This window comes from Phaethon aethereus, assembly GCF_964289735.1.
Source record: "Phaethon aethereus genome assembly, chromosome: 3".
Lineage (NCBI taxonomy): Eukaryota > Metazoa > Chordata > Aves > Phaethontiformes > Phaethontidae > Phaethon > Phaethon aethereus.
Window position 1 is genome coordinate 119408219 of NC_138576.1, and position 27200 is coordinate 119435418.

Consider the following 27200-nt stretch of genomic DNA (forward strand, 5'->3'; position numbering starts at 1 on the left):
GTAGGGCGCGGGCGGCTCCGTGGGGGCGCGGAGGGGACGTGCGGGGCCCGCCGGCGACCATGGCGCTGAGGAGACCCACGCGGCCGACAGACGAGCGCGACCGGCGCTCGCGGCAGCGGGGGGCGGTGGCGCGCCGGGGTCACCTCCTCCCGGGCGGGGCCGGGTCGGGTCCGGGCCTGGCCGGCCCCGCCCCCTGGGCGCGCGGCGGAGGCGGGGCCTGCCGGCGGGGTCGGTCAGTCAGTGGTGCGGCGGGCGGGAGCGCGGTACCGTTCAGGCAGCCGCGAGCGGGGAGGGTGTCGCCGCTTGCCGCGCCGGGCAGCATGGAGGCAGCGGGCGAGAAGGCGGGCAACGGCCGCAACGGCCACGCGGAGGGCCCGGCGGCGGCGGCGGCGGCGGCGGCAGAGGAGGAGGAGCGGGGCGGCGGGGGTCGGCTGCGGAGCTGCCGGGGCTTCCTGCGGCGCAACGCGCTGGTGTTGCTGACGGTGTCCGGGGTGGTGGCCGGCGTGGCGCTGGGCGCCGCCGTGCGCCGTGCGGCGCTGAGCCCGGCGCAGGTGGCCTACCTGGCCTTCCCGGGGGAGCTGCTGCTGCGGATGCTACGGATGGTGATCCTGCCGCTGGTGGTCTGCAGCCTGGTGTCGGGAGCCGCCAGCCTGGACACCCGCTCGCTCGGCCGCCTGGGAGGCATCGCCCTCGCCTATTTCCTAGGCACCACGCTGCTGGCCTCCGGCCTCGCCGTCGCCCTCGGCTTCATCATCCGCCCCGGCGCCGGCGCCTCTGCCCTCAACGCCCCCGGGCTGGGGCTGCCCGGCGCCGTGCCCACCAGCAAGGAGACGGTGGACTCCTTCCTTGACCTCGTCAGGTGAGGCCGCCCCGCTCTCCCCCTCCTTCCTCCCTCCTTCCCGCCCTCCCCGCCGCCGCCGGAGGATGATGACAGACCCGGCGGTGTTGCATGCTGCAGCCGTTGGCCGGACCTCCCCCACCTTCTCCTCCTTCATCTTCTTCTCCTCCTTCATCTTCTTCTCCTCCTTCATCTTCTTCTCCTCCTCCTCCTGGCTTCTCCGGAGGCACCGCTTTCTGCCGAGGTACCCGCAGCCCGGCCAGATGTAGGGCTGCGTGGTGCTCTACTTCTCCCCCCTTTATTTTTGATTTTGGCTGGGTTGGCTGCAAGGATGAGTCGAGGCTTGCCCGGAGCTCTGGGTGCCTGGGCCCATTTTTGGTCCTGGCTTGGAGGGAGAGTGGCTCCTGGGTGCTTGCTGCAGGGCAGGCATGGCCTTGCCTGGCACCTTCCCCTGCCCCACTGCCTGTGGTTGTCTCCTGCAGGCAGGGCAGGGCAGCTCTCCTCATCCTGCTCATGCACCTTTTTCTTTTATTCCCCTACCCTTTACTCAGTCTCCTCACACAAATGCCAAACTGCCTCTTGTAGTGCCCTCACGTAGGTGTGGGCATGGAAACGCAACCCCGTATTTCCATTGAGAAATGCAACCCCATATTTCCATTAAGGACGTACCTTAAACATATAGTCCAGCATGAGGACCACCTGTATGTTCATGAGCTTCCTATCCCACCTCTGCACCTTGCAAAGACAGGACTCACATTCCCAAAACTAGCTGGAAGCAAGGCTTCCACTTCTAACTTCTTTACTACTTTTTGTTTTATCCTTATTCCTCCTTGCAGAGTTGCAGTTTTCACCTTTTTTTTTCCCCAGAGCCCATGTCTTGTTGAGATCTGTCCAGCTCTTTAAATAAAGGAGAAACAATTACACAAATGAGGCAAACATCTAGACAGCTTTTTGAGTATCAGACTTCCAACTGCAGTCTCTTTTCCTTTGATGAATCTTGGTGCAGAACCCCAGATGAGAACAGCCGGTGTGTTTTGTTACGCTGGCTCTGTCTCTGCCACTTTTTCATACCTGAGTAGTGTTGGGCCATCACAAAAAAGTGTGTTACAGGTGCCTGAGAAAAGCGTTGGAATAAAGGAAAACTGGGGAGCGGCAGCTGGGTCTCTCCCTGCGAGCGTAGCTGAAGGAGTGATGGGAAGTGACAGCACATTGATAGGAAGTGTGGAGGTTTGCCGAAACACTGGAAGATGAATGGCTTTGGAGGTTGGTAGGTGTTGTTACCAAGATGCAAACAGCAGAGTAAAGGAGATGACCTGTGTACCAGCAACATGGCTGGAGAGTTGTGCTTAGTGGGTATCTTGGTAACTACAAAGCTGAGTGGGGGATTTTTACTTCGATTTTTTGCTTTGCTCTTATGAGTTCAGTTTTCAGCTGAAAGACTTTTTGCTGTGTCTAAGTAAACAGATGCAGCAACAGATAAAAAGAGTTTCTAAAAAAACCCAAACCAAATTAAAACCCTAAAACTGTATTTACAAATCCATATTAATGCCCTTTTCTCCCCCAGAGAGAAGTATGTTCCCTTTGGACAGAAAGTAAGCCTGGTTTGTCTCATTGGCAACCATGTACTTTGTGTCCTCATCCCACCTCTCTTGAGGACCAGCAATTCCTGACAGAGCACATTAAAAAGTAATAACAGGACAGTGGGAGTAGGTGGGCTGGCTGTGAAGGAGACATGGAGTTGAATGGAAGTGTAGGCAGGTGAAGGAAAATTACCCCCCAAAAAAAAAAAAAGTCAGCACAACCAGGAGAATTGGGAAGACGATTGTAGTAGTGGCTGCCCTGGGTCCATTCTGGTGTGACTGCTGTAGCTGGTATTTCATTCCTGTGTCACCACACAGCACGGAGTAGGATGTAGCTGAGAAACAGGGCAGGGATGCTCCAGCGAGCTTCAGGCTGTGGGCAACATCTGTGAAGCTGGGAGCAGAAAGCTGCTTCTTGCTCTGGTCTGTAAATGCAGGTTGATAGTTCATCTTTGAAGGTGTTATAATGGTGGTGGGATTGAATCCTTAACTCTAAAGTAACGTTCATAATGATGAAGCTTGGGTAAAGCATGTGGGTTGCAGAGGGGTTTCCTTCTGGGAAATGAGGGGCCAGGGGCTTTCCTCCAGTGCATGTACAGTGGGCTGTGAATTCAGCTTTTTCTTGGAGCCTCAGGGAACGGCTGTTGCAGCCACGTTGTTGGTCAGTCCAGTTGTGACAGCGACAGTGAAATCCAGTCCAGAAAAGCATTTGGACACAGCCATCACTGAAACTCCCAGTCTTAGCACAAATCTCCAACAGACCCAGGGATGGAGTGAGTTATGTGATTTTCTGGAACTAATATCTCTCTCCCTCTGCCTTTTAATTTTTTATTTTTTTAAACTGTTCTTGAAAATGTGGGTGTTCTGGTTTAAGCATTGATCTTGGTCCCTGCTGTGGTGGAAGGTACCAGAGTAACCTTGTCTGTAGTTAATGAGGCCTTGAGTTTAGAGGGCCTGGAGGGCTGAAACCGTTGCCTTCAGTTTGGGTGGGTCTTGCAGCATCCTGCTTTTTGCTTTTTTCTCTTTTAGTCATGAAACTTTCTATTAGATGCAAGAAAACTTTGTTCTCGATTGTGTCACAAGACTGGCTGTGTCCTTCAAGGCTTCACTGCTGGGTTTCAGATAAAAGGTAAAAATGAGGCGCAAATGAGTAAACTGAGTCCCCCTACAGCACTGAAAGCAGATGTAAAATGTGGCCCAAGGAAGAAACAGGGAAGAGGAAGTCACAGCTGTGAGTCAGTATTTGCCATGGCTTCTGCAGGGCTGACACAGGGTGTCCAGCATGCAGATCCCTTCTGCTTTTGGGAATTGTATTAGTTAATGGCCGAAGCTGTTGCTTTCCATTGTCTCAGCGGTGTCTGGAGGCCAGCTTAATTCTTGGTCGTGTTTTTCCATTTCCAAGTCTAACACTTCCACACAAACATGCACCTATGCGTGCAGATGTGACCTCTGGAAAAGAGATTTATTTGGGGATCTGGTAGCAAATGAATGATGACTCAGTGGTGGACCAAAAGGCTGTCTCTGTTTTGTTTTGTCCATTGACCGTAACCTCCAGGTCTAATTTGTCTGCCTTCCTCTGGTTGGAGGTGCTGGAGCACCCTCCTGGTTTTCCTTCTGGCAAGTGTAGGAGGCAAGCCTTGGAGCCTGCCTGGCCGGAGCTTATGCATGCTGTCCTTGGCCCCAGGATGTGGTGTGGGGACAGCAGAGATGTCCTGAAGCTGCCTTTGTGCCTCACAGCAGGGGTGCTGATGGCTCATCTCATCTCATCTCAGGTCTGTCATGCAAGCAACTCTTTGGAGCTCCTTAAAAGATGAGCATGGCCAAAGGCAGGGAGAAGCTGCAGCTCAGTGATCATGGGAGAGATCCAGGTAGAGTTTAGAGGTCCCTCTACAAGGCCAATGACTTAAAAAAACCCAAAACCAAACAAACAGCACCACCACCACCCCTGCAAAAAACAAACAAACAAAAAACAAACCCCAAAAACACTCAAAAAGTGGGGCATGCTCTGAACCCAAGGGGGGACCTTGGATTTCCTTAACTCTATTCCATGTCAATGAAGAAAGACAGACTCCTCCAGAGCACCCACTTCAGGCTCTTAGGTTAAGCTAGGCTCTGGAGCCCTCTTACCCCATGTGGTCTTAGCTGAAGGTGGACCCTTGTGAACACCTCCAGAGCATCTGGTATGGAGAGTAGGTGAGCACTGGGCACCAGCAGAAGGTGAGGACAGTGAAAGGAAATTTTAGAATTTCTGGCTTTGTCCCTTACTTGTTTGTTTGGTGGAGAAAGCAGAGCAATGAAGAATAAAGAGCTCTTGTCAGCTTGGCTATGAAGTGGGTAGTAAGTGGAGGAAAAGGTTAGCTGTGATCTGGTGGGCTCTGGGGCTCAGCACCTACCTGGGTAGGTGACATGACAGAGAAGCAGCTAGGCTTTTTCAGGGAGAAACAGCTGAGGAGGAGAAGAGGTGATGACGAGGAGGTGACTCCAGCCACCAGCTAACACATCCTACCTATAACTTGTTGAAAAGCTGTTGAAACAGCAGGATCAAATGTTTTGCAAGAATCTATTGATTTGTTGACACTTTTGATGGGCAGTTGTCAAGACTGTATGTTTCGATAAGGTCAGAGTTTTGTTTTAGCTCTGAGTTATATTTGCTGATTCAACAAAATTAAACAGTTTCACAGGAACCTATTGATCCTGTCAAAATTTCCAACAGTGGGTGATCCTGGCATTTAATTTCAGTGAGGTCAATGTTTTGCTGTAATTTTATACAAAAGACTTAAACAGAAAATCTCACTCATCAAAAAGGAACATTTCAACAAAATATTTTACAATATTTTTTAGTGGAAAAAAAGGTCTGGGACAGGCTTTCTTTGCCCAATTTTGGGATGAAAACATGTTTTGAAACTGTGTAATTTGCTTTGGGAAGGGAATTCTGTTTTTAATCCAACTCTAGCTGTAACAGTCTTGAGACGGAAGGAGGTGGTAGCATCATCCACTTTTTATAGGAAGGGTACGCAGAGGTCCAGGTGTCTGCCCCAAGCAGTAAGGTCAGGGTTTCTCAGGCTGCCAGGCAAGTCTGCAAAAGCAGTTTAAATTTTATTGCTCCTCACTGCCCTTTCTGTCTCTCTGCCAGAGGTTACCGGCTGTTCTGCCAAAGGGAGTACCCACGGCGCCATCAGCAAGTCTGTGCGTAGGCTCCGAGCGCCTTTGGAGCTGGAGGGAAGGCAGGCATAAGCTTGAGCGCAGGGAGAAGCATCGGCCGTGTCTTGCTGGCTGGGCTGCAGAGCAGATGGCCAGGGTGGACCAAGGGCTTGTGCGGTGACCGTCACTTGGGCACCAGTCACTCCAGTAGCACTTGTTTCTTATAGCCTTGGTCTGTGAAAAGCAGTAACAATGAAAGCTGTTTCTGAAATCCCAAGGTGGAAAGAGAGCAAAACTTGACTGTTGTGAAAGGAGGGAGAGATGCCACCTTTGTAGTGATAAATAGAAGTGGCCGGGGAATAGCTGCAGTTATATCAACGGCAGGTCCCCCAGATAGGCTAACCACCGGGCTTTGTAGCTGGATGTCTAGCTCTTAACTCTGGGTTACCATCCTTTGCTTGTGTAATTTTCTGAGCCTGGATCCTGTCTTGAAATATAGGGATTACTGCTGATTTTTGTAGGAAGAACTCAATGTTTTCATTCATGTGCCTGCACTGTCTGGTGGTGTTTTTTTAGGAAGCCTTTGAACATTTCTGCTCCTTTCTTTTGTTCTTTATATTCATCACCTTTTACTACTGACTCCCCCCAGTTATATTTTTCGTTTTCCAAGTAGCAAAGATGCAGACTGGACCGTTAAAGCAAAAAAAGCACCAAAATGTACTGCTGTAAGTAAACACATTTTCAAGTTTCTCTGTGTTAAAGCAAATGCATGCACTCATAAATATGTGTATGTCCAGGGCATGTACTGTACATCCACATACATATCAAAAAGCAGATGAGAAAAATTGTTATGTGATGCTGAATGAAACTCTTGGGACAGGAAGAAAAATGAAGTACTGGAGCAATCCAAACTGGGCTCTGGCAGGTTGCCACAGATGGCAATAAAGTTGCTGTCAGTGGACTCCCACCATTGAAATCAATTAATTGAAAAAAAAAAAAAACAGGAGATAACGCAACACAGAATATTTTTTCTAGGCTTCCTCACAAAAGTATGTTTTCCAACAGCAAAGTTTTTGGCCTCAGAAGTGGAACCTTCTTGTAAGAAGCAATGCAAGAGGAATGCGTAGTATTTTAGGGGTTTGTTCTGCTTGCCTGGATTTCCCTTCATGCTTTTGCTGCCAGAGCAAAGTTGTTTGCAGAGCTCCAGCAAAAGAACCGTTTAAAAACAGTTGTTAATAATAATCCCTTACACATGCAATGAAGGAGTTCCCATGCCATCCTTATCCTGCTGGTGGAAAGATAGAGGGTAGAGAGGAATTTGTAATATCAAAATTGAGAAGGATGGGAGCTACAACCCCTCTTGTTCCCTTTACACCTCCAGGTTTCCTTAGTCACCTGGGATGCTGCAGCTGAACTAAGAGTTCTGTTATGGCAAAAATAGTGAGACCTTCCTGCTAAATTCAGCTAAGGGAGTAATGGTCGCTTCTTGCCTGGTGGGAGCAGCTTTTCACTGGAGAAAAGGAAAAAGCATTTATCCAGCTGTGCATGGGGAGATGGTGTGATGAATTTAAACAGAAAGTATTCAGACCCTGAAACTCCTGCCCTCAGTGCTGCCGCTTTCTGGTTCCTATTTAAAGGATCCGAGACGGGTGCTTTCTCACTCCTCCTCTTGCGCAGGTACGTGGAGGTTTCCTGGCTCAGGCCAGCTGCTGTTCCAGCCCCAGGACACAGCTGTCACCCTTGACAGCTCCCCGATGAATTTCTGATATTTGGGGCGGGGAGCAGGCTGTCTGCATGACTTGCAACAGGCAGAGAGAGTCTTTCCTGCCTGGTGCTTGGTGAGGGAAGTGAAGTCGCTCCGTACCACCTACTTTGCCTTTAAGCCACAAAGGCAGTTGGGTCCACGTGTGGGTAGTCCATCCCTCTCTGTGGAGCGAGGTCCGGCGGCAGTGGAGCACCTGGGGTGCATGCAGCATATCTGTCCCCCTGCCGTAATGTCATCCGTCGCTGGCTCGCCACATTCTTGCCTCATGCGGCAAGTTTTGCCTGCATCACAGGGCCAAGGCTGCCTGATCCCAGACCCCTGTGCCGGGCTTCTTATCACTCAGACTCAGCGTTTCCTCAGCAGTATGCTCTTGCGATAGCTGACATCTGCCTCAAAATGGCAACCACGTTCCCCAACACAGGGCATAGCAGAGATGGGGCCATTAGAAACAGCAGCAAGAGTCAGCAATCCAGTGATATAACTAGTGGTGATTTCTTTAAACTCCGAGTTCACAGCTGGTATGGGCTTTCAAAGCAAAAAGAACCTTCTCAAGATTTGATCTGCCTGGAAGAACCAACTGGCAGACGCCCACATTTAATTTGCATGCCGAGTTACCCAGCGCATCAGCGTTCCTGTTCACTGGTTCACCCGGACAGGAGGGATGTTTGCGCTTCCCTGTGCAACTGCTCCGGTTGGGCATGGGGACATGGCAAATGCTGGCTCGCAGGGACAGAGCTGGGGCTGGATTTCTGTGGTGGGTGAACTTTGCCTTGCTGCGCATCATGAGCGAAGCCTGCAGGCACAACAAGCACATGATGAGCCCAGGCAGGTCACCAGCCAGCTTTTGGCTCTCCCTGGAGCACGCAGCATCCTGACCTGTTTTTTTGGGGCACTGCTCTGGTGTTCTTGCACAAATCCATCTCAAGGTAAAAACCTGCGGTCTGACCCACCTGTAATTAAATTTTCATTTAATTTGCACACTGACTGATCTTATGTGAGCAATCAGTGTAGTCTGTGTAGAACTCATGCCTCTAAGATAAGCCTTTCATTTGTTGGTTGCTTTTTGTGACTTGACACATTCTATTCTTAAACTTCATGATTTGAAACAAGAGGAGCAAAATGTTACTATACACGTTGTTGGGACTTTGCAGTCAGGTGTACTTAGAAGCTGGATTGAACAAAACACACAGCTCCTTCTGAGCTGCTGAATTGAGATCCAAATTTTTTACTTGGTGTATTGTCAAAAATGCTCTTCACTGTCTTCAGAGTCAAGTCCTGCAACTGGTGCTCCGGGGATAAAGAAGAGTGACTCGTCCATATGAGCTATACGCTCATATTTGAATAGCTTTAGCGCTATTCACACTTGAAGCAAGAACCTGCCCCTTGCCTTGCTGTAGCAGGGCTGCTGGCATCACTCAAGTATGTGCTTTAAGTATATGCTTGGAGTTAAGTTAGTGTTTAATTACCAAGGCCCATGCCTGACATACTGTGTAAATTACAGAGGGTTTGGTTTCCCGGCCACATTTGAACATTGGAGAACCATATAGGTTCTCCATTTAGGCTGTAGGGTTGCTTCCTTTGGTTTTGTTTCGTCAGGATGGAAAAGCTGATTTAAGAAAAAAAAAAAAAATTGATTTCTGGTTGGTTTCAGTCTTTTTTTCATCTCTTTGCTTCTTCAAAATCCAGTCCATTCTATTTTTTAAAAAAAATAATCATTCTGCTATGAAAAGTTGAAAAGAAATATCCTTATTTTCCCAACAACATGTTTTGGTTTTTTTGGATAAAACTGCTCACTGAGCTGGGCCTGTTTGTATATGTGATGTTTTACTCCTGATAAATGTAAGTTTGCTTTTACTTTACTTGAGGTTTTTATCCACCAGAGAGTTCCAGCTGTGCAAGAACTGATGCACGTTAGCTGTTGCATTGCTCTTATTTGATCAATTCTTAAGCATTTTTGCGGAGTTAGAGCTTGCTCTCCTACTTTCAGACAGCTGTATTGTCAAATTTTAAGGAGAGTTGCTGTTTGTTTCATGCTCAGTGGAATGTAGACTCCAGAAGCCAAATTATTCTTACAGCAATTTGGCTTTTGCAGCTGCCTCCTAATACACTTGTAATGCAACAGAGAGAGAGGCTGAGGTAGTTCACAGCAGCCACTTGTTTGATGAAGGTCCATGTACTTTACTTTGCTGTCAAGGCTGTGGGAAAATCCTCACTGTGTGGCAGGATAACGGAGCTATGCAATGGAAAAGACCAAAGAAAAGACCTTATCTGTGCCCCACCTGGGTCTCCCTTTTGCTTTCAAAGATTTGACTCGCCTGCTCCGTTTCTTGCTGTGGTTTGGATTTGCGCTTTCCACGTCATCCATGGAATGATCACAGCCAAAAGCCTGGTTTAAAGTCGTGTTTGCCAGGGTAACTGCAGCAAAAACTGCAGGGTGGTTAGCAGGGCACAGCCTGGAGGTAGCTGCAGCTTCCTTGGAGCAGCGCAAGGAGCAAAGGATGGGGAGCAGCTGCCCAAATGTGTTTTGCCATGGTTAACTGGCTCTGGGTAAGGTTTTTTGTTTCCTTACCATAAGAGTTGCCATGCCTCCTGGATGCATTTAGCTGACAGTTTTTGCAGTTTGTGTCCCTAGCCTTCCTGCCCTCGCCAGCTAGGGTCCTATTGTGACCCCAGAGATCAGCTTTTGTTCCTATTTTGCTTTCTGGCACGGAAAAAAACCCTGCCATTTGGCTAGGGGAACACATGCTTTTTGCCCACCATAAGGCAAGAAAGGAAGCGTGGCATTAAAAACAACTATAAAATACAACGAGAAGCAACTTTTTCGTAAGGATGGTCCTTACGAAATGGTCCAGTTAACCATTTAATGGTCATTGGTGGCAAATGAAATGGTCAATAGTCCAGTTAAACATTTTTCCTGTCCTTGTTGCCTCATAAATGCACATATACGCTGGATGCCTGGGAGAAGGGTATGTCACTTTGCATGCTATCCTGTCTGCACAAACCTGGTGCTCGATTTGCATTTCTGTTTGAAGGTGCTACGGAATTCAGATGTTGCAACTTTCTGTATGAGTTGCCCCTACTTTAATCTGTGCTGTTTAACCACTTAAGCTCTTGCAGACAGCTCTGGCCCCTGACATTGTTCTGCTTCACCTCTGTGTTCCAGGCAGCTGACCTTGTTGTGTTGAAGGGTTAAGCTATTCTCTTAAGTGGATTTTGCTGATTGGACTGTCCTTCATGTTGGTGCTGTGAGCAAAGTGTAATCACATGAGTAATGTTAAAAATCTGCATGACCCTGTAGGCCATAAGCTGTTGCTGCAGCTGTGTGGCTAAGGCAGTTTCTGTGGCCACTGGCTCATGGGTGCGTACAACTAGCATCCTGTGTGACTGTCCCCGGTGTCCCTACCCAGATGGTTAGGTGTGGCAGACAAGCAGGGACTTTTTTATGTGAGCAAAAGAAGATGACATTCACACCTCTGGAGGCATAGCGAGATGTCCATGCTGCCAGAGTACTTTCAGTAGTACGTACCCCACTAATGCCAATATGCATGCCTTTGCAGAAGGAATTCAGTGTCTGAGGGTAAAACACCTTGGTGAAATCCTTTTAGAAGTGCTACAAGAAATATTTCATTTTCTTGTTTGTGTTTTACAGAAACCTGTTTCCTGCAAATCTTGTTGCTGCAGCTTTCCGAACGGTAAGATATGTGTGGACTTTGGACATGAGCTACAGTGCACAGACAGACAAAGTGACTGCTCCTTTTTTTGAAAAAGGAATAGAAAGATGGTGTAGAAAATACAAAATGTTAATTTACTTAATAGTAAATGGGATTTTTAAAAGCACCTGATGTAGTCAGACATACAACTTCCATGGCAGACGGTTTGATTTTTGAAAAACACTCCTCAAACAAAAGCATGTTTGTAGCCTATGTTTTGTACCTCCACCAAAAACATTCTTTAAACTTTTATACTTTGGGTGCTGTGTTGGGCAGCAGTGGCAACTCTGCTTTGTGCCAGGCTGCTTACCACTTTGCAGGAGCTAACTGGGAAACCCTTGGGTACATAGTTTGGAGCTGGGCTTAGAACACAAAAAGCTAAAGACTTAGGCTCCCATGTGTGTAAGTATTACCTGTGGCCTGATGCTTTTATTCAGTATTTTCCCTTGTATCCCTTGCTGGATTAATTGCTCAGCCTGGCTTCTCTTTCGACAGAGGGCTAAATGTGGTAGCATGATAACTGGCAGCAGAACATAGTTGGTTTAAACTGATGAGCAGGAGCTATGGGGCTCCAAAAGATTTTGATTTAGTTCTTACTGCTAATTTTAGATGTTGGGATAGACACTGTTGACCATACTGCTATGGGACAGAGTGATTCTTAATGGTAGAGGAGCAGAAATAATAGTTTTTGCCTTCATGGTATTCTGTGGATTTGCTTTTGTATCAAAACCAAGGTCAAACTCTTAAAATCAAGTTCTGTTTGGAGTGTATATATAATACAGTACATGTCAATATGCCATAAATAAAAATAGGAGCAGTATAAAAATATAATTAAAAAAAGGATATTCTGTGATACCTCAACTGTATGTTGTATATACCCTGTCTGTATGTTCAGGGATGAAATAAAGAAGTCCTCCTTTCCTCTGTGCTGCTGTTGTCACAGATAATTGGCAAGTACATAAGATTTTCTTTCCTCTATTTGATATCTAAAGAAAACAAGCCCAAAGAAGTGCCCTGCTTTTGTGAGGTGTCTAGCTTATTTATCAAAGTAAGCTGTTGCCCTAGATTTTAGACACTCTACTGACAATTTTAATGTCTGCCTCACCATTTCTAACAATGAAACAGCACAGGAGCCAGTGCAACAGCATGGTGCGAGAGCAACAGCAGGGTGGAGAAAAGGGGAATTCCTTGGCTGCTGCCCAAACCTGGGAGCTCAGGGGTCACAGCACTTCTCTGTTGCCACATGGGGAAAGAGCTGCATATGCTGTCACTCTCTTTTCTTGCACAGGACAGGTTTGTTAGCCTCCAGAGTATGGTCTCCAGAAAAAGTCTTCCTAACAGTAATCTCCTTGTGAAATGCTAGGTGATGTGGTCATATTGATGATCTGATTGGCAAACATTGTAGTTTTGTTTGGTTCTTTTTCTTACCTGCAGTATGCAACAGAATATAAGATGCTGCTCAGAAACACTACCTCTGGAAATGTCACGTGGGAAAAGGTAAGGTCACTTCTTAGATTTTTATACAAACCTTTGTCAACTGTAATATTTGACTACTTTGCAGTCTTTAATACTTTCCAGCAGTCATTGGAAAGAAACAAGTACTTTTCTTTGACTGAAAGTGAGACACACACAAGCCGGATGAGTTACCCACCGCCACACAAGAAAGCTATGATGGATAGGAGAGTTGGGCTCAATTGATCTGACCCTTGAGACCTTATTTTTAGGCCATGCTTTCTTAGACCTGGTCTCACTTGATCTAAATTTTGATTAGTCCCTCTGCCTAATGTTTCCAAATAACTTTCTGTAGACTTGGAATTAAATAGTGATCAAGCTGGCTGAATATGTCCCTTAAACCTTTCTCTTCATTAACAGTTTGGAGAAAATGAGGGTTTTTTCCACTACCCAAGGCTGTTTAAAAGAAAAAAGTTAGTTGAGAATTTTTTCTTGTTACCATACTGATGAAATTTTGTTTGAAACAGTTACAAGTGGTCTGATGGAGTAAAAATTATAGACAGAACATTACAAATAGGTTGCTACTACAATGATGTCAAAAAGGAAACTAATTTGCAGGTGTAGCTGAGGTAGAGAGTATTATCTTCCATATGTATCTTGTAGGACTTCCAGAGATGCTCTATATCCCATGGAGTAGCATCTCTCCTGCAGTATGGGGCTATCAAACATCTTTATTATTGGCCAGAGCCAACATATTGCAGGTCCTGCAATAATTACTGTTGTCTTACTGGGTCTGTTTTATAGCATGCTGCCTGTATCCCGACCTGTGATGTGTCACCTCACTCCAAATTAAGTATCTCATGTGCTTTCATGGGGTTTTGAGGAGACAAGTCTGAGCCTGGAAATGACTTTCAGGGTTATTTTCTATTTCTCAGGCTCATTCTGACTATCTGAGATCAGTATCGGATGTTTGGTTACTGTATTTTTAATATCATTTGAATGTCCCTAGGGCAAGAGACTTGTAATGTTTTTATTTGTCATGGAAGCGCTCAGCTTGCCCACCAGTTCATAAAACCATCGAGGAATAAGCAGTTTATGCTCACCCAGAAGCACTCTGAAGCATATCCCTGAGCACAGGAAGTACTGGCCTCATTACCTTCTCCTTGCTACGCATGATGCGTGAGCAGGCGATGCAGAACAGTGTGTTTCCCAACTCTGCTTTTGGCTGGTGGGCTGAACTTTCACCAGCCCCAGAGGCAAGGTGACAGGTGACTTGGATGGCACAAGAACTGAGCAGGGGAAAAGTCAGCCCTTGCCTAGAAGCCTGCTATCACACGGTGAGTGGTTTCACTGGGGAGGGCGGCAGCCCCATCTGCCCGGTCTCTGCCTGTGCCTGTAAGTTTGCATTAGCCCAGATCTGCGCTCACCCCATCTGACACGGATGTGCCACAATGACTGTGGTAGGGCCATGTGATCCCAAAAGAGCACTTTCTCTTCTCACGCCATTATATCCTTGGGCAGTACGTGCCCGTGCAGCCTTGTGCTGCTAAAAAACAAGTTCACTATGAAAGGCTGTAACAACGTGCACTTAGGCATGTGTGTTTGCTTACAGAGTGTAGAGTTGTGCTTCATTTAAGCAGGGGTAAGTGAAAAGTGAATAAGACTCTTCTTATTCATCTTCAGTGTCAAGTTTGATTGGCAACGAAGCACGGATCAAGGCCAACCATATCCATTGGACATAGGCTTGGCTGTCAAGTACTTTTTTTACTGCTTGTTCAAAGAGATGAGAATGCATCTTTTGGCAATTTAAAATGTGAGATTCTTTTTCAGTTTTCTTCTTTCCTTTTCTTACTTATCTGACTCCTGTTTGATGCAATATCAGAAAAAAATATTCTGAATTTGTCACCAGTGCCTGTTTTTGCCAGCGGTTATGATGTAAAGGTTATTTCCACTATTACTTTTCCAAAACTTTTCTTCAGTTGTTGGAGCGAACCAGAGCTGAGCTTTAATTCCAGAAGACGCCTTACTGTCTCTAGGGAAGAGCAGACCAAATAAAAAGAAAGCATAATCTCAGTTTTGTTAGCTCAATTTCAGTACTGGTGTGACCATATTATTTATGGATAGATGAGGGTTAAGTTTGGAAAGGAAGAGTATGATTTTTGGATAATATGTAGTATAAATACCATAGCGCTAGAAGTTGAGTTCCAGGGAAACAAGATTATATTCCTATCTAATGTTTTCTTTCATCAGCAGATTATTTGATTGAAGAGGAGAAATGTTTTCCTCTACTTTCCATATGAATAGTGTAGAGCAAAATTTTCCATTTATTATATTTTTTCCCCCACTGGTTAATAGGCTCTGTCTTCTCTCAGTGATGATATGAATAGAGGGGCACGTAGATGTCTGCTCAGCCCCATCCTTTTTGTTGTTTCACATGCTCCCCTCGTGTTTACCTAGCTTTTATGGCTACATCCTCTCTGTCTTTTTGGCAGCAAGGCTTCCTGGGGCACAGACTATCTCAGTTCCCCATCTGCAGTACAGGGAGGCTGTGGGGGACTCTGAGTTCCTCTTGCAGCAGCAGTAAAAATACACAAACCGGTGATTGCTCTTCTTCCTCACATCACATGGCTGCATTTTCTTTTCAGCCACCTACTACTGGGACAGCTCAATGTCACCAGTTGTTTCCTTGATAAGCATTTTGTTTCAAGTGCTAAAAAACAATAGGATCTTCAGAGAGATTCAAGGACCAGAAGAGCTCCATGAATCTTCCAACCAGAACACATAATTTCAAGCAAACAATAACGCGTCCCATAGTTTATCCAGGAACAAAGCTCTTATTAAAGCTGTTTTTGTTTTGTGTGTACACAACGCTGCTTGGTTTGGCAGCTCTTTTGGGGTGATGCACTCTTCTGTTAGAGTACAAAAAGGCTGTTCAGCATCTGCCAGTTTTGGAGGCTGGGATTGAGAGCATCTTCTGCTGAGGATTTACTGCTGGACTCTTTCCATGTTGTGCTGCAAGGAGGTGAAATTCCCTGAACTCTGCAGATTGCCCCCTTGATTTGCAGGGAGCGACTTGTTGCAGTAAGTTACTACTCCAGGCAAATGATGCACCTTCTGCCTACATGTGTGGGGGTGGGAGGCGATGGTGAGTGTTGTAAAGAATTTGGCTCTAGAGGGAGGAAGGGAAAGCAAGACCTGAAAGGGGTGGCAGCATGACAGTGAATAGAGGGAAACAGCTAAGTTTTTGGTGGCTGTGCGTGGAATCCTCCCTCTGGTCACCAACAGTTCAAAGGTCCCCAGATCTCAGATGAGCTAGGCTGGTAGGACTAGTAAGTGTGAGCACTTGGAGAACAGCAGCAGCAGTGATTGCAATGCCAAGAGCAAGGTGAAGAGAGACATCTCAGAGGATGAAAGAAGACTAAACTCCATGTATTGTCATTCTGGAGAGGTATAGGGGAGTTTGAGGAGAACTGGCCGATTTATGCACAGTAGGCCACTGTGAAGGTTAAGATGAAAGGTGAGAAGCCACCTCTGTCCTGGCCGTTGCTAACTGGAGATGCTACTATCTCTTGCCCTCTTCTAGCTTCCCAAGGACAGAATTGGCAAGACTTTGGCAGCCATGGCTCTGAAGAAGGTGGAGCGGCTGATTCTTGTAGGGATTGAATGACCTAGAAGAGCCCTGGACTTCTCTAGTTAGGAAAGTGACCTTCCAAATTAAGCCCTAGGAGCTCTGGCCCTCGTTCTCCTGTGTGCCTCCCAAGCTCTGTCCTGCTCTGTGACGCTGTGTGCCCTACACAACTGGTGGGAAGCTGAGCAGTCCTCTTGCAGATTCAGTACACTTCTGCCTTGTTGCTCAGACTAGGTCTTTGAAAAGCCCAAATGGTAGTGAGTTGCTGGGCTTCAGGCTCATAGCCTTCATGATTTTGTGTATAATATATATTTTATTGCCTTCCCTGCAGTACTTTGTTTCTATCTGTCACTAAGAGGCAGTCCAGTTCAGCAGTACATTTTCAGCAAAAATATCATCTCGAGCAGGCTGGTTTTATCAGATTTAGCAGATCAGTATCCCAAGTTCTTTAGTCAATATTCATTTCAAGCTTTTAGCTCAGAATATATTTTTCTTTCCTAATGTTGAGCTAGTGTCTACTTAAACTAGCCCAGAAGGCCAAAACTTGTACACAAAGCTAATCTGTTTTAGAAGCTCTTCCAAATAAAACAACAATTTGACATGTTGAGCTTGTACTGCCAAGTTGGGGGGGAAAAAAAAACAGTTTGTCAAAACAATTATATTTTTATGTAGCCACAAGAACACTCATTCAGTTCATATGATACTACATTGCCAAACAAGCTCCAGCTCTCTTTGAGAAACAAACCGTGAAGGACCAGCAGAGCAGACTTGCGAGTAGACTAGTTTTTGTCAATAGGTAGATCTGTTTTTATCCTCTTGGTTTTACCATGCAGCCACATGATTTCTGAGAAGGGGAACAGGTATTTCTTCTGTTCTCTCTATATCTCCCATGGCTGATTTGGACAGATGAATGAGTAGGTTTCCACTGTTTGCTACTTTTCTCTGCCCCTTTCTCCCCTTTCTGCCTCATAACATTGGTTGTTTTGTCGTGGTTTTCACCTTGGTATAAATACTGCACTAAAGTGATGGAGCTGGCAGTTTCTGGGAGCAGATTCCCATCAGAGGTGTGAGGAAATAAGAGCTTGTTTGAGGTCAGACTGCTGCAAGCCTCTTGCAGGTATGATTTGTTTAGGTGGTAGAATATCATAGTGCTGACAGTGAGTGATGCTTGGTGGAATAAGCAGAGCTAGGAAATCCATTCATCAGTATCTGCCATTTATACCTGCGGTCTCTTCCACTTCCGTCTTCCCTCACAGGGAGACAGGGAGGAAAGTTTCAGTCTTTAAACCACACATGTGTGACTGGTGCCCGTGCTGTTTTGCATCTGCAGTGGAGCTTGTCCTGAATAAACTGGGGAGGTTTCCTCTTCAGGTCACTGAGAGCACACGTACTGTATTGAAGGGCATGAGGGGAGGTAGTGGCAGGCCCTTTCCTTCTCTAGTGAATCTATGCCAGCTGGGGAGGTTTGTATCTGGATTGTGTCCAGATCTTGTTTGGTTTACTTCAACAAATTAGGTTCTTCCTTCCTAAAACAGGTTCTGCTTGTCGATTTCAGATCGATCGGGCAGCAACAAAATGAGGTGACCCTTTTGTTGGCTTTTGTGCTGGTCTTGCATCTAACAAGCCTTCTTTCTTTGCCTCTTCAGATCCCTGTCGGTACTGAAATTGAAGGGATGAATATCCTGGGACTGGTGCTGTTTGCTCTGGTTTTAGGAGTGGCGCTGAAAAAGCTTGGCCAGGAAGGGGAAGATCTGATTCGCTTCTTTAATTCATTCAATGAGGCAACTATGGTCTTGGTTTCCTGGATTATGTGGTAAGTGTGTGGCTGCAGATATATCTGCAGTACAATATTATGCTCAGTTCAGGAATCTCACCATTTATCCATCTGTCCAGCTTATTCTTAACAGTTCTCTCATTACAGCAAAAGTGAATGTCATGGTATCACACGATAGGATCTTTTCTTCTTACTTGTGCCCTGTAATTAGAGAGTCACACATAGCTTAAGGTATCAGTCTGGAACACTTCAGAGGGTTGCTTAAAAATCCTCTCCAGGACTCCTTTTTGATTAATTAGTGGAAAGAAGTCTTTCCCTTTCAAAGCAGTATAAGTCCATGGTTAGCTGCCATCATGTGCCTAAGGGCACTGGCCTTGAATGAATAAAGGAGATGTGAGGAATATGGTCATGTGAAGGCCAGGGATGTTTGTGCTTGGAGTGCACTTGCAAATGCAGTGTGTAACTAAAATCATACTTGTAGCTTCATGCCTTGATTTTTCTATTGGTCAAAAGGTTACTTGTACTTACCTGAAAGATGTCTGGAGGAGGTCAGAAGATAGCCCACTGACTGGTACTGGTTTGAGAGAAATCCTGTTGAGTGCATGAATACAGAGCCCCATCTGTCCGCTTGCATCAGAGGATGATGGAGAACCTACATCCCTTTGTACAGAAGGGAGGAACAGTCTCCAGGACTATGCTCTGCATCCTACTGAAACAGTAGTGCCGGCTATTGAGTGTTTTGTCATTGTTATCAGCAGAGCCTGAGTTATACAACAAATCTTTAAATCACTGCTCCTCTTCTGAGATCTCTTTCATTTTCTCAGGTGAAGCAGGAACAGTTGTTACTAGCAGAGCGATCAACTGTTTGTTTCTTGTTTGTACTTGCTTCTCCAGAGATTCTTCTCTTTTCCATTTCACATCCCTGAGAGTAGGTATTTCCTAAGGTTGATTGTTTATTTGGTCTCATGCCTATTAATGAACAAATCCATTATTTCATTTACTTCCCTAAAGTCCAGACATGTTTATGGGGTGAATGTTGCTCTGACCAGTCTCACAAAGCTTTTGGCACCAAGAAAGTCTGTATATTAGGAACTGGAGTGCACTGAACTTTCTCACTAGGCAAGAAACCAGCATTAGAGGAGGCAGGCATCTCTAGAGAGTGGTTCAGGCCACCTAAGCTGGGGTAGGACAAGCCTCCTGACTAGGTTTTCTGTCAGGTAGGATGAGTCTGGGCCTCAGAGCAGTATCGTGGCTGTTCTTGTGCAGCTGGATGGGTCTAGGCTGCTCATGTGAAACCAACAGTACTAATACCTCACATGCAAAAATAAAAATATTCATAATGACAGCTAGCTAACAAATTAACAGTGGGACATTTCTCACGCCCTTTCCAAAGCTGTTGGAAAAGCTATAAGCTTACCTTAGCAGAGGTATTTTTTTCTCCCTTCGTTTTGCATTTTTCATTTCTACTATTTTCCTCCCTCCAAGAAGTAGAAAGGTTTTAACAAAACACCTGATTTTACACAGGCAGATCTCTATGTTAGCTGCTGTCATAAGGGATTGAAAAATTCAAAATCTCAAAGCAGCTTAAATCTTTTACTCTTGAGTGTAATTCCTTGGACACTGAATACTGATAACAGGCAGTTCTTGTATTCAGCTGATTACAGTGCTAACACTTCAAGCCAATCAGTTGGTATATAATCCTTTACTTTGTGGATTATTGGGACCACAGCTGACGCTTAACACTGCAATGCACCAGAGCCCTTACTTGTTCTCGTTCCTTCCTTAAGGCTCTTGTGTCGTCCTGGTATTTATATAAAATCTGTCAAGCTGCATGTTCTTCCTAAAGGATACTTTGGAATGGGTGAAATCATACTACCAAGAGATAAGGCAGCTTGAGCTTGTACCTAGTCCCATTCAACAGCCGCTCTTGTGTTTAGCAGCACTTTGGTCTCAACTTTCAGTTCCTTCCTCTTCAAGGGGAGGGATTCAGTCTCAGCTCTGAATCCAGTGTTCATGTTTGCAGAGCTTGTGCAGAAAGGGGGCTCAGCTAGATCTGGCTAATTGGGGCGCTCAGAAGTGTAATTCAAAGGCAGTATTTCACAGAATTGGCAGAGGCTAAGTGAGGAAGGTTCAACAGGCCCCCCTAGAGATTTGACCAAGTGAGGACAGAAAGAGGATGCTCACATTGATCTGGGACATAAGGAGGTGCTCTCTGCACAGAACAGGAGCTGCGGAACCACTGAGGTTAGGTAGGCTAGGAAGAAGTGCGTAATCACCTTTCCAAACTTTTGCATGCTTAACCAAACTTTCTGAAGTTTGTCCTGACTCCACAGATTAGCTTCTCTGAACATGGGCATTGGATTGGAGGGGAGAGTAGGAGAAAAAACATTGTTTATTCCTGAGATGTACAGGCAGATCTTTTGCAGTCACATGTGTGCCTGGGACAGAGTTTTGGAGAGCTGGGTGATCTTTTAGTATTTCTTAATCCTAGAAGCAGAAATGGATGGAGCATGGACAGGATCAGCAGAGGCACTCGGACAGAGACATCCCAACTAGAGTTTTGGAGGAACTGACCCTGGGCCTGAAGTGATTCCTGCAGTTCATTTAGTAGCTGTTGTGCTGTAGGTACAAGGGCAACTCTGTCTTTTCAGGGCTGTTCCCAGCTGCACTACTGGGACCAGAGGTGTGGCTGTGGCTCGGAGGTGGCCCTTCCCCTTGGAGCAGCTCCAAATATTCTTGACGAAGGAAACCTCAAACAAATGCTGATGTCCTAAGATGTGGCATGTTTCTAGATAGGAGGCATGGGAATGTACGTGTACATGCTTGTTGGCTTGAGGGAAGCTCTGGAAGCCTGATTGTTTAATTTAGTCTTTTGTAGGCAAATAGCAGAGTTAATTCCTATCTTTGGCACGTGCATCAGCAGCCTTTAGCTGAGCTCTCTGGTATGGGCAGTTTTTTCTTTCCTACACTGAAGAAGTTGGCACCCAGTATGTCTACCATTGTAATGACCGAACTTCATACTTCTGCTGGTAGTCATCACCTGTGTAAGATCCTACTCTTCCACCCCTTTCTCTGCTTCAGTGACATGATACTGCTCCTTTTTCTTTCCTACCATCTGGCTCCCTTCAGCAGTGACTTTAGGTTTAGGTCTTTGCCTGCCTTCATCTCTGATGGACTAAACTCCTCACTGCTGTCTTGTCATGATAGCTTCTGCCAGCATTTCTGCTTCCCACTTGGCTTCCCTTCGGCACTCTCCTAGCTGTGTCTTTGAGGGCCTAGATGAACAGAGCTTTTTTCAGTTGGACTGCTTGCCTTCCACCAAACAAGAGTGTTAGAGAGACCTTCCAAATTTGCTTAACCTGAGTGTGTGGTGAATAAGGTGCTACCCTTCAGTAGAAGCAGCATATTCTTTAGAAGGTTACCTCCAGGATGGAAAATGACGTATTTTTGAAGGCTTTTTGTTTGTACTTAATGACAAGCAATATTTCTTTACACAGGTATGTACCTATTGGCATTATGTTTCTTGTTGGGAGCAAGATTGTGGAAATGGAAGATATTGTGCTTCTGGTGACCAGTCTGGGAAAATACATCTTCGCCTCTGTTCTGGGCCACTTCATCCATGGAGGAATCATTCTGCCGCTTATTTATTTTGCATCCACACGTCAAAATCCATATCGTTTTCTCTTAGGACTTATCACGCCACTTGCCACTGCTTTTGCCACTTGCTCCAGGTGGGTTTCTGTGCTTCTTTTGGGATTATATTTGTCACTGTAAACTGGGTATATTCCAACATCAAACTGTGTTGAGTTTTAGGTATGAATGTTGTTCCTGAGGTTGCAAAAAGAGACTTCTGAGCATAGAAAGTCTCATTGCTGTCAGCAGCCTGCCATACAGCACATATTGATAATTAGTTGTTGAAAACAATTCCTCAAAATATTGGGACTGTAGCATGATGCTGAGCTGAAAATTTTGGGAGGAAAAGATGGAAGTATTTGCCTTAAAAAGATCCTTCCAGCTGTCCTTTCAATTTTAAGTAAAATGAGGGTCAGTAGTGAGGGAATCTGTCCTGAGAAGCTTAATTCTCCAAGTTCAGAAGGATCTGGAACAAGTTTAGCCTGATTTTGCAGGAGCAAAGCAGACTTATTGGTTAGTGTAAAGGGACTTAACATAATCGATTTCAAAGATTTGTCCTGATCAGCATTTATTTGTCATAACCAAACTATCAAGCATGTCATTTACACTTTTCTCAAGGGGTAAACACATGATCAAATATCATAACTATATAAAATCATTTCAGATCATCTCCAAAAGTAGGTGTGTGTCTGTCACAGGAGCTGAAGTACATGAATAAAATCATGTCATTTACAATGCAAGAAATAAATCCACAGTGGGGTTTTGTTTTTTTTTTTTTGTTATTTATCTGTTCATTTGAGAAGGTACTAGTACAACATTAACAGAGATTGCTGTTGCATCTGTTGTGTTTATATTGGCACCTGCTGGTGTATTTTTCTGGTTTGAGACTTGGTCATTCCACAGCCCTGTTAGGCTGCATACTGTATTAAGTCATGAGTTCTTGCTTCTGGGAGATTAGAGTCCTTATCAGCTATTTCTGGATGGAAGCAGATTATTAAATACCACTGCTCAAGGCCAACAAGGCAGGTCCTTCATTGTTATCATGACTGAGAGGGACTATAAAGTGGCATTGTTGTCTTGACAGTCCTGTCTGCATCATGTTAGAAACATGAAAGCCATAAGACAATGACTTTCCATTCAGTGCACCCTGATGCTTTATGTTTGATTTTTCCCTGTTCTCTGTCTCTAGCTCAGCCACTCTCCCGTCAATGATCAAGTGTATTGAGGAGAACAATGGAGTTGACAAGAGGATCAGCAGGTTTATCCTTCCTATTGGGGCGACTGTAAACATGGACGGAGCTGCTATTTTTCAGTGTATGGCAGCTGTGTTTATTGCTCAGCTGAACAATGTTGACCTCAACCCTGGGCAAATCTTCACAATTCTGTAAGTTGCTTGCTATTGCAACCACATCCTTCTGGCCCCTAGACACATTCAAGCCTGTGGTCTCTCTGTTAATAGCTAGCAGTTTGCATTCCAAATCTCTGACCTAAAGCTTGTAAACTGCTATGAAACATAATTATAGGGTGATTAAAGGTTGGAGTCTTTCAAGCTTTATAAGGTTTGCCAGAATCTCAGTTTAATAAAAGGTGGAACCTGGGAGGGGTAATTGAATTCTGAAACAGACTTTGAGCTGTTTAAAGCTGTATCTCACACTAAATTCCTCTTCTTCCTTAAGCATCTCACCCCTCCACCCTCCACTCACCATTAAGCTGGGTAATTGAGGCATGCTGCTCTACCCAGAAAGCTACTGCTGATTCTTCCTCTGAATGTCCTAGAAAATACTTCTGCCAGCTCCTCAGTTCCTTATGTATCAATTTCATACTAAAGACTCTGCTCTGGCTTACCTCTGCCCTTTGTACCATTGCATCACTGGCTTCCCAGGTCAGACCCATTATCGTTCCCCTCCTGACTGCTTTGCTCCGTTATCCCCTCTACCACTCTCCCCTCTATGCCTGCAGTATCCTCCCATGTCCCATATCCCATGAAATGTCATTCTCTTATTTCCCTCCTCAAAATCCCTTAAGTGAATATCCTACAAGGAGTTGTAGCCCCTCACTGTGCCAAGAAGCCATAGGTATAGCCACCAGATGCCTCCTAGGTAGGGCTGGTTCCTGGCACTTTTTTACCCTCCCTGGCCAAGTTTTATTTCCTTTCTTATTGTATTTCCCAGTATATTGTTTGTTTATTTAAGGCAGGGCTGGGGCATTATTTTGTTTGCGGATAGCCTTTCAGGTACTGTTAGTCAATCAGGTATTAACACAGGTCTGCGGATTATGCAGTGATAGCCCAAGGAAAACTCAGTTGTAGACACCTGCACACAAAAAGGGATGTGGTCCACATCCTGATGTTTCAATATATATCCAAAATGCACTGCAGGTTTCCAGCTCCTGATTTAGGGTCTGTGTTTTAATGCAAATGAGACACAGAGAAGGGACAGTACCCTGCATGGCAGGGTTTACTTTTTTACATTTGGGGCCGGGAGATGTAATGTAGCATATTTGAACTGATACATGACTTGGAAATGAATATATTAGTAAGGCAGCAGGATATAGTTGTGTTGGTTGGGGTTTTTTGTCTGAAAAGGCAATCATGGTATTAAACACAGAGCCATTGCCTTGGTAGCTGCTGTGGATGCCCGCTGAGCAACTGTGCTCTGTACCCATTACCTTCCATCAGCAGGCAGAAAAGGGTTTGCCTGGCAAGCAAATGATCTGTGTGTCCCATGCTGTAGAGTTTATTTACAATTCCCATAGCGGGGAAATGTGTGACATAAGTGTAGAAGAGGAGTGCTGCAGAGGTCCTGCTAACCAGGTATGCAAATTGATTTGCAGTGTGACAGCTACCGCATCCAGCGTGGGTGCAGCTGGGGTCCCAGCCGGAGGAGTCCTCACCATCGCTATCATCTTGGAGGCCATTGGACTTCCGACCAACGATCTGTCCTTGATATTAGCGGTGGACTGGATTGTGTAAGTTCTTTAGGCCACACATATCTGCTGTTGCATGACGTGTAGCATGTTCAGCTGGAAACATGGGGTGGGGTGGTCAAAGCATCACAGTATAAAATAAAACCCTACAAGATATGGCTGCCTACAGGACAGGTAACTCTTGACAGACAATGGAAAAAGGGGTCCCTTCTCAATTAAAGCCATTTGTATACTAAAATCCCTCTTCAGCTTTTTTACTCATCCTTTATTGAAACATATTTCTTCCTGGTTTCAATTCACTTTAGAATGATTGTTAAAAGTTTGTTCAAGAAACTGTTGATATTGCTGGAAATTAGTTGGACTCTAGGAGGGAAGGGGGAAAAAGGAAATTGAGCCTGAATCACGGTGGAAAGCTTTCTTGATCACATGTGGGAAGCAGTCTCCATCAGAAGCTGTTGTCAGCTATCATTTGAACTATTTTTATAGTTCAAAACTGGTCAAAGCACTAACACAAGTGTAACAGAGAGGTGGTGTCTGTTGGCAGGGCAGGGACGCAGAGGGTTTGTGGCACTCATGACAGCTGTGGGCAGTGTCACAGCTGGAACACACTGCTGGGAGTCATAAGTTCAGTACATTATTACCACCTTTCCTTTCCATCTTCTGGGAAAGAGCTAAGACGTCAGACCTTTGCTCAGCTCCTTCTCTTTTTTCCAAGAGCCATTCCCCTCCTTGAAACATGAGAGATTATTTTCTTGCCCCAGCTCTGCTTGGAAGAGCTTATCTCACCCCTTGGCAAAAGTATTTCCTTGTTAAGACCTAAATTTACCTTTTGTACCACCTAAGGTACAGATTAAGGAAAGCCTAGAAAATTTGTTTTGCCTTAAGTATTGGAGACCCAACCACAAGCCACAGGCAGATGATTTCTTATAGCTTAGATGAGCCCTGTGGAAAAGGGTGTCTCTGCTTTTCCTTAAACAAGCCTGGCTGGCTGCTGTTCTTCAAATACCAGAAAAATCAAACTGGAAGGACTTCTCTAAGCACTCATGAGTTACAGCATGCTTAGAGTTTAAATGCTAGTGAAGTAAGCATGATCTGATAATTTAGATGCATGATCTGCTTTCAAGACATCTGGTTGAAGTTGGGTAGTGGGCTGAAATGACTGGTCAGTATAGGTCAAGCGATCTGAATCCCTTTGGTGGTTTTTTGTTTGTTTGTTTGGTTTTTCCAGTTGGTAGGTTTCTGGGCAGTTCCTGATTTAGGCTGTACATAATCCCTCTGCATTGCTTTTTGGAAACACCAGCCCCTCTGTATAGATGGTGTACTTCCACAACAGATGTGGAAATTAGGATGCCTGAGGACAGTCTTGAATTCTGGAGGCTGGGGAAGAAAACAGCTGTATTACTTCCTTCCCTTCCCACACCACACATGTCTGTGGAGCATAATCATGTTCCTGTGGCTTCATTAGGGACATAGAACTCTTTCTTTCTGTCATCTCTTGGGGATCAGCTACCTACAAAGGACAGGAGAGACAGGCGAAGCAGTGGCTAGCCCTTTGTATCCTATCTTTCTCGGGATTACAGTAGTAGTTGTGCTTTCCACAAGCTGTAGTCACAAGTGGTTGGATGCACAAGTGAAAAGTTTGCTGTTCCTTTTAGTCTGGGTTGCCTTCAGCCTGTGTCTCATGCTGGCTGCCTTTGTTTCAAAATATGTAGCATCCCTCTGTGGTCAACACTGTTGTTCTAGTTGAGGAACTCTGCTTTGTGGTAACAAAAAAGGGGGAAGGAGGGAGAGAATTGTCCCATGTCTTGTTTTAATGCCAGCCATTTAATTACCAGAGAGGACCACAGTTACAAGTTCAACATATGTTGAAATTAGGCTGTAGAATAATTAACGAATGTCTCAAAACGCGCAGGATGAAATTGGTCTTCTTTATGAGCCATAAACCACCTCCATTAGACCCTGGGACATGCAAGTTTTGTGTTGTGGGACCAAATATTAGGAGGGGTGCTACTCGCAAGAAACCCAGAGAACACAGTCATTCTGCCTGCTTTAGGAAGGACCCCTTAGTAGATGTTTATGTTAAAATACTAGTCTTTCTGTAGTTGAAAAAGAGCATTGGGTGCTCTCAGTCAGCTTCTGGATAAGCCCAAATTAAGTTCCTGCTGTGAACTCTCATCTGAAAAATGCTGGCCTGGGGAAGGGGACGGGAAAGAGGAAGGAGGTGGCCTGGGAAGAGAAGGATGCTTGAGAAAGAGTGGTACCATTGCTGCAACCCACTGAGAGTCCAGAACCAGCTGATAGTAACTGTTGGGCCCACGTTAAACCAGCTCCAGTGTACATTTTTAGTTCTGAAATGGTGATGATACTTCTGTGGAAAATAACTATGGTAACAACATTTCCCTTCTCTAGCTCCGCTGATGTTAGTAGATCAGCAAGGGTGAATCAGCTCCCCTTATTGTGTTATAACTCTATTAAGCTAAAAGCCTGCTGCTTTGTTTTTTGTTTCTGATCTTAACCAGGGACCGAACCACCACAGTTGTGAATGTGGAAGGGGATGCCCTTGGAGCAGGCATCCTTAATTACCTGAATGAAAAAGAAAGGAAAGACAAAGAGCAAGAGCTGAAGGAAGTCAACGTAGAAGCAGTTGCTAACAGCAAGTCTGAAGGGGAAACATCGCCTTTGGTAACCCATAAAACCCAAGTTTCCAACACAACCAGTACAGCAGACCCTGAATCTAAGGAATCAGTATTGTGA

The 27200-nt window shown here is 45.4% G+C and overlaps 1 protein-coding gene across 1 annotated transcript; it reads left to right on the forward strand.

Moving 5' to 3' along the window:
* Window positions 1–320: 320 nt before the first annotated feature.
* Window positions 321–27200, forward strand: SLC1A4 (solute carrier family 1 member 4; the record flags this gene model as incomplete). Its single annotated transcript, XM_081997154.1, has 8 exons — window positions 321–859; window positions 10974–11016; window positions 12469–12531; window positions 17761–17927; window positions 21386–21619; window positions 22711–22905; window positions 24354–24488; window positions 26966–27200. The coding sequence occupies 8 exons, from the start codon at window positions 321–323 to the stop codon at window positions 27198–27200; spliced, it is 1611 nt and encodes a 536-aa protein (XP_081853280.1).